At 35.4% G+C, this 8,291-nt stretch overlaps 1 protein-coding gene across 1 annotated transcript in view; it reads right to left on the bottom strand.

Moving 5' to 3' along the window:
* Positions 1 to 8,291, bottom strand: part of LOC107574082 (citron Rho-interacting kinase-like) — a gene marked incomplete at its 3' end in the record, with an annotated part of 81,307 nt that overhangs the window by 37,242 nt on the left and 35,774 nt on the right. Inside the window, exons 11-14 of the mRNA XM_016260553.1 lie at positions 7,731 to 7,847; positions 4,374 to 4,483; positions 2,524 to 2,791; positions 790 to 843 (exon numbers count right to left, since the gene is read on the bottom strand). Coding sequence (XP_016116039.1) covers positions 790 to 843; positions 2,524 to 2,791; positions 4,374 to 4,483; positions 7,731 to 7,847 — 549 coding nt within the window. The remainder of the gene's footprint in view (positions 1 to 789; positions 844 to 2,523; positions 2,792 to 4,373; positions 4,484 to 7,730; positions 7,848 to 8,291) is intronic.

Below are 8,291 nucleotides of genomic sequence, written 5' to 3'. Positions count from 1 at the left end.
CGATATTTGGGATATAAAAAATCCCGGAAAATATGCATTGTAGTCCAAATGAGACGTTCGTTGTAGTATAAAATATATAGATATTACATAAAATATCTACTTTTGAAGTGGACTTTGAGCTTTGTAACTTTGCAGATCTTTTTTATGCTCAAAAAGCAACATTACAGACTAACTAAAGTTGAAAAAGTGAAAAAGCATAATAGGACCCCTTTAAACAATTAGAAACAAAACAGCATCACCCATGCATGTATAGTTTAATACAAAGGACCGAAAACCAATCACAGAGTACGTTCTTCATTTAAAAACTTGAGATGTGGTAGGATGGGGGAAAACCGCCATGAAGTCTTCAGACATGTTTTTTAAAAGTGTAACTTGCATTAATTTTACATGGCTTTCTAAACATGCGGCTCTCTTGTGCGAGACGCGAATGCAATGGTGATAGATGTCCCCCTAGAAAATGCGCTAAATATGCGTTCTGTGTGAACGGCTTGGTTTCGGTTTTGACGTAAACAACATTATCTCCACATTGATTATTCTCTCTTTCTGCAATTTTTTGAATGAACAACGTAGCAGCGCCGCATCTAGTGGCTTCAACTGGATAGACTAACAAAAGCATTAAAATGCGAATGAAAACGAGGTCGAGAGTCAAGTTCAATCGTATTGTCTGTTCAAGTCTGAAAACAGTAAAGTGAAGTAGGTAAAAGTATTAAGTCTGAACCATCATATTCAACCCTCCAGAGCAGTGCAGGGGATTGTGGGAAATCTTAGCGTAGATCAGCACACACTTACCGAGCAGCTGTCCCTCAGTGCGTCAAACTTGCGTTGGATCTCATCTCTGTGGGCCTGCAGAAGGACACACACATGATGTGAATGTGTATCATATAGATATATCTGCTCGAAAGTTCAAAATTCAGTTTCTCAAGCCCATTTTACACCCTCTCTCTGACCTGAACAATTAAACAGCCTGTTTTTGGTTATCGTTGCGTTGGTAATCTCGCTCAGCAGTCTCTCCCAATAATATATCTACTGTAGTATAAATGGTAAAACTCAGTTCAGTCCACAGCAGTATGTAGTATGCAGTATGCCAGGGTTTCTCAAACTGGGGTTAGTGCAGTTCATGAGCTAATGAAAAGCTAACAATTAGTTAAATCATAAAAATTTAAAATTTTAATAAATATTTTTAAATAAAAACCAAATAAAACATAAGATATAAATAATACATTTAGTGTTTACTTTTATATAATATATATTTATACAATAAACATTTTATTTGTTTACCTGCATGTCATGTAACCCAGTATTATTTTAGAATCACTGATGTCCTATTATAGTTTGTATTAACATTTTTCATTTTTTTTTACATTTTCATTTTAGTTAACGTTTTAGTAATTTTTTAATTAGTTATATATATATATATATATATATATATACACACTACCGGTCAAAAGTTTTAATATATCTACTGTAGTATAAATGGTAAAACTCAGTTCAGTCCACAGCAGTATGTAGTATGCAGTATGCCAGGGTTTCTCAAACTGGGGTTAGTGCAGTTCATGAGCTAATGAAAAGCTAACAATTAGTTAAATCATAAAAATTTAAAATTTTAATAAATATTTTTAAATAAAAACCAAATAAAACATAAGATATAAATAATACATTTAGTGTTTACTTTTATATAATATATATTTATACAATAAACATTTTATTTGTTTACCTGCATGTCATGTAACCCAGTATTATTTTAGAATCACTGATGTCCTATTATAGTTTGTATTAACATTTTTCTTTTTTTTTTACATTTTCATTTTAGTTAACGTTTTAGTAATTTTTAAATTAGTTATATATATATATATATACACACTACCGGTCAAAAGTTTGGGATTAGTAAGACTTGTAATTTTTTTTAAAGAAGTCTCTTCTGCTCATCAAGGATGCATTTATTTGACCAAAAATACAGAAAAAAACAGTAATCTTGCAAAATGTTATTACAATATAAAAGAATGGTTTCTATTTTAATATCCTTTAAAATATAATTTATTTCTGTGATGCAAAGCTGAATTTCCATCATCATTACTCCAGTATAAAGTGTCACATAATCTTCAGAAATCATTCTAATATGCTGATTTATTATTAGAATTATCAACAGTTGTGCTGCCAAATATTTTACTATTTTCAGGATTCTGTGATGAATCAAAAGTTAAAAAGAACAGCGTTTAATCAAAATATAAATCTTTTCTAACAAATCTTTGCTATCACTTCTTAACAATTTAACACATCCTTGCTGAATAAAAGTTTGAATTTCTTTCAAAAAAAGAAAGAATAAAAATGTACTGACCCCAAACTTTTTACCGGTAGTGTGTGTATATTTTAAAATAATACCCCTGATGTGACCATTAACCAACATCAGAGATCCATGCACATATGTTGTTAAATGATTGAAATAATAACTTTGAAGGCCATATTTCAGCTCAAAGTGTTTGTGACTGGCTGTAGTGTGCAGTGTGTGCTCTGCATGCGTCTCACTCTCAGCGCAGTGATCTCCTCCTCGGCTTCGGCTGTCGTCTCCTCCAGCTCGGTCTTGGCCTGCTGTAGCTGACTCTCGAGCGCGTGTCGCGCCGCCTGCAGGCTGCTGATCTGAGACTCTCTCTCCTGCAGTGAGAGCGTGAGCTCCGTCACCTGACGCTTGATCTCCAGCTTCTGCTCCTCGTGCTCCAGACCCATCTGAAACACACACACAGACAGCTCTGCTCGATCATGTGCGTTTAACAACATCACTACGATAGTTTCGTGTCTCTCACATCACAACACGCATTCGATCTTCACACATCATTCCTCACAATCAGTATCTACTTCTTCAACAGGTCTGTAAGTCTTCTAGGATCCCATCTTCTAACATTTATACTTAACCAGTAATCCTCACATTCGACGCTAGTGATGCACCAATATTTTGCCAATTTTTTATTGATTTTATTGAAGTGAGATCTTTTAGTCTGTTTATTTGTTGATGCATGAACAAATCTTCACTAAAAATGATTTGTAGCGCAACTGTAACCATGTAATATTCGCAATAAGCTTTGATATTTGTTGACCACAAAACCAGTCTTAAATTGCACGCGTAAAAACAAACAATCTATTCGATTATAATTTTGAGCAAAAAATACATATTTTTTTATCAGTTTAACTATTTTACGGCATGACGGAAATGTGACGAACAGTTTTCATTGACTAAAACTAGACTAAAACGCTCAGATGACTAAAACTTGACTAAACAAAAACAGGACAAGGTTGACTAAATATGATATTATAAATGGATAGAGAAAATGTTTTTAAATTCCAGTGCAAAGAGGCAAATTAGAGACATTTGGTGGCCAGAAAAATAATATTGCTATGTAATGCCATGGTTTAACCACTAGATGCCTGTATGGCGGTTTAATAAATATAGCCTACATATATTTAGCTCTACTCTAGTTGCTGTAGAGTCATAATAGCTTATTTATTTATTTTGTTTTGCATTTTGTATTTAGACATTATCAAGCACTCAATGTCCATAAGTTTAGCTTTTTTTAAATGTTGAATTTAAAAATATTAATTACTCATATCGCAGTATTATTTGATGACATTTATGTAAGAAGACAATATAAGTTAATGTTAAAAAAGGCCAGCAAATACAGAAAGGCAACCAACTGCATTCAGCGAAACTCTTTCTAGTATTCCTTTAATGAGCAGTCTTCACTGAAACTCACTCAACTTCCTACAGAGAGAGAAAGATTGCAGAAAGACTTAAAACGTAAAAATATGACAACTAGCATCTGGTTATGATCGCTATTAATGTGTTTCTCTAACGTTATCTAACTGCAAATATAGCATAACTGCCTATTATCTAAAACTAAACATTTCCGATCTTTTATAACCAAAAAGTACATTTGACACCAAGACTAAAACTAAGACTAAATTAAAAATGGCTGACAAAATTAACACTAACTGACAGGGAAGAGAAGAAATTGTTGAATAAATGAGTTATTTTTGTTTTCTGTTGCAGTCTACGCAGGATCAGAAAGCTCTTGGATTTCATCAAAAACGAAGGTCTTGCGGGTTTGGAACGACATGAGGGAGAGTAATTAATGACCGAATTTTCATTTTTGGGTGAGCTATCCCTTTAAATGCCACTGAGTTGATTAAAGTTGATCAAATTAATCTAAACTCGTTCAAATAATCAGTCACATGTTTTTCTACTAATCCCCCATCAGGCAGTTTAACTAGCTTCACCAGAGAGAAAGTTTTTCTAGTGGAGCGAATGTTCCTCCAGCAAACAGGACCAGGTGGTCTGAACTGGACCAGTTTCTGGTTTCTAACATCGTGTTTCAGACTCTTACATGTTTTTCTGTGTGTAAATGCTGCTGTTGGCCGCCAGTTTATTGGCTTCAGAGAGTTCAGCGATCCGCTGCTCCAAACTCTTCATCTTATTGTCCATGGCGTTGATGGTCTGTAAAGAGAAACGCACAAAATCCGGCATCAGGACGCAGATTTACTCATAAATGTTAGTCGACCATCAGCGTGGGCAGAAGAGGCGGTCGGAGAGTTTGGGAAACAATATTTGCTGCAAATTACACACTTGACTTTTAATAACAGGACATCATAAGAGCCAAGCTGAGTTTGAATAAAAACGCAAATGAAATCAAAATTACTTTAAGGATGCCAGTGATAAACTCTTCATAATGCAGACTCTTTATTTGCTAGCTCGAGCTACGCTAGTGTTACTTGAGTATGTAAATGTTGAAAATTGAAAATTATATTAAAGGTGACATATCATGAAAATCTGACTTTTCCAGGTTGTAAGTGCTATAATCAGGTCTCCGGTGCATCTACCAACCAAGGAAACGTGAAAAAGATGAACCCAGTAACTTTGTTTTGGGAAGTCTTTTTCTGCAAGCGTCTGAGAAAACCAGCGTGTCTGATTTCACTCGCTTGGTGACGAGGCAAAGGGATCTCATTATAATATCACCGCCCCTTAATCTGTACGTTTCCACCCACGTTATTGTGTTTTCACAAGCGACAGCGGTGTAGCAGCTCTAATGCCATGATGAAAGTTTGAGCAGAACATGCTAACTGTTCTGTGTTTGGCTGCACAGACGAGCACACAACACTGTTTAGAGTCCCAGCCTCAGACGAGACGACAGAGCAGAGGATTTATTGATGTATTTACTGTATATTGATGCTGCCACACAGATCTAACATAAACATGAAAACATGATAATCAGAACCAAAACAGATGTTTTTAGCAGGTTCAAGCGGTGAAGGCGCAGCTCTATTCTGGAAAAGGGGGCGGGGAGCAGCAGCTCATTTGCATTTAAAGAGACAGGCCCAAAAAACAGCGTGTTTCTGCTTCCACTCAAAATAGGCATTTTCAAAATGATATAATAAATGATCTGTGGAGTATTTTGAGCTGAAACTTCACAGACACATTCTGGGGACACCTGAGACTTATATTACATATTGTAAAAAGGGGGAAAATATGTCTCCTTTAAACATCCCTGCGGATACCTAATCTAAATAATGTGATGTATTAAAGGTAATAACAATATACACTAGATTAGAGAAAAAAAAGGTTTGATCAACATATCAAACAATCACTTGAAATTAATAACACATTTTTCAGTATTAAAAAAAATAATGAGATTTGGTTTGGTTCAAATTACAGTAATAAAGAGTTAAATGTCTGGAAAATAATGTCATATCTTAAAATATGGTCATAAAATAGGCTTTATTTTCATGTTTTATGCAAAAAATATAAATTCTTACGCTTTCTTTTGTTTTTGAGATAAAATATAACCTGGACAGACTCTATATATCCTGAGAGCTTACATTTTATACCCATAAACATATACTAAAAAAAAAAAATTTGGATTCTAGTAGCTCAAAATCCTTAAATTCAGATTCTACTGGGTGAACTAATCAGTGTGTCTCTAGCAAACACAACTAAACCCTGAGATTCTCTCTCTCTCTCTCTCACACACACACACACACACACACACGTGCTTCAGGCTGTCAGGAGTCTGAGTTTGGTTTGAGATGAAGATGAGACACTCACAGCTTTCTGCTCACTGATGAGTCTGCATTTCTCCCGCGCCTCTTCCTCATGTTGAGCTCGTTTCTGCTCCAGACACTCTTTATCAGCCAGATCTGCTTTCATCTGAGCCTCCAGAACCTGCAGCACACACACACAGGCGTCTTACATGCATATAATCAACAGGTAAGAGATCAACAGGTATATTCAGCTGCTGTGGAGTGATGGATTTTTGCTAACACAACAAGCTCACTAGCAGTCCAATAACTTTGATTTGATAAAAATGAGAAGAAATGGATTGTTCTTTAATTACTACCTGATTTGCTACTGAGACCTAATGTGAAACTCTTAATAACATGATGTTTCTGATGTTCAAACCGTTCCTCTGCTGCTGTTGTACAGATGTGCTCCTGTCACATCTTATCCACATGGTCACAAAACAGAAATTATGCTTGGAAAAACTCAAAATGTTTGGCATGATGGTAATGACATCAACATTGGGACACTGATTCTTTGTTATAGAATATTTGTCACACATAAACACCACATGCATTGAAAATGTGTTTTTCTAGTAAAAAGTGCAAAGCATTTTGAATGTAGGTCATTAGAAAAGTGGGAAAAGGTCATTAAAGAAACAAAACATTTTGATTATAGATATTATTATCTATACACCATCATTCAAAGGTCTAAGTTTTTTTTTAATGATTTTGAAAGAGTCTCTTCTGCTCACCAAGGCTGCATTTATATGATTAAATTACTGTAAAAATTGTTAAACTCATATGGTTTAAAACGCATGATCTCAGCACGATAAACATGATAATCAGAACCAAAACAGATGTTTTTAGCAGGTTCAAGCGGTGAAGGCGCAGCTCTATTCTGGAAAAGGGGGCGGGGAGCAGCAGCTCATTTGCATTTAAAGAGACAGGCCCAAAAAACAGCGTGTTTCTGCTTCCACTCAAAATAGGCATTTTCAAAATGATATAATAAATGATCTGTGGAGTATTTTGAGCTGAAACTTCACAGACACATTCTGGGGACACCTGAGACTTATATTACATATTGTAAAAAGGGGGAAAATATGTCTCCTTTAAACATCCCTGCGGATACCTAATCTAAATAATGTGATGTATTAAAGGTAATAACAATATACACTAGATTAGAGAAAAAAAAGGTTTGATCAACATATCAAACAATCACTTGAAATTAATAACACATTTTTCAGTATTAAAAAAAATAATGAGATTTGGTTTGGTTCAAATTACAGTAATAAAGAGTTAAATGTCTGGAAAATAATGTCATATCTTAAAATATGGTCATAAAATAGGCTTTATTTTCATGTTTTATGCAAAAAATATAAATTCTTACGCTTTCTTTTGTTTTTGAGATAAAATATAACCTGGACAGACTCTATATATCCTGAGAGCTTACATTTTATACCCATAAACATATACTCAAAAAAAAAAATTTGGATTCTAGTAGCTCAAAATCCTTAAATTCAGATTCTGCTGGGTGAACTAATCAGTGTGTCTCTAGCAAACACAACTAAACCCTGAGATTCTCTCTCTCTCTCTCTCTCTCTCTCTCTCACACACACACACACACACACACACGTGCTTCAGGCTGTCAGGAGTCTGAGTTTGGTTTGAGATGAAGATGAGACACTCACAGCTTTCTGCTCACTGATGAGTCTGCATTTCTCCCGCGCCTCTTCCTCATGTTGAGCTCGTTTCTGCTCCAGACACTCTTTATCAGCCAGATCTGCTTTCATCTGAGCCTCCAGAACCTGCAGCACACACACACAGGCGTCTTACATGCATATAATCAACAGGTAAGAGATCAACAGGTATATTCAGCTGCTGTGGAGTGATGGATTTTTGCTAACACAACAAGCTCACTAGCAGTCCAATAACTTTGATTTGATAAAAATGAGAAGAAATGGATTGTTCTTTAATTACTACCTGATTTGCTACTGAGACCTAATGTGAAACTCTTAATAACATGATGTTTCTGATGTTCAAACCGTTCCTCTGCTGCTGTTGTACAGATGTGCTCCTGTCACATCTTATCCACATGGTCACAAAACAGAAATTATGCTTGGAAAAACTCAAAATGTTTGGCATGATGGTAATGACATCAACATTGGCCTCTTCCTCATGTTGAGCTCGTTTCTGCTCCAGACACTCTTTATCAGCCAGATCTGCTTTCATCTGAGCCTCCAGAACCTGCA

The sequence above is a fragment of the Sinocyclocheilus grahami genome, unplaced genomic scaffold (genome assembly GCF_001515645.1).
Source record: "Sinocyclocheilus grahami isolate Dianchi unplaced genomic scaffold, SAMN03320097.WGS_v1.1 scaffold2112.1, whole genome shotgun sequence".
NCBI lineage: Eukaryota > Metazoa > Chordata > Actinopteri > Cypriniformes > Cyprinidae > Sinocyclocheilus > Sinocyclocheilus grahami.
The sequence above is the reverse complement of the archived record's forward strand: the minus strand, read 5'-3'. Positions and strand labels throughout refer to the sequence as shown.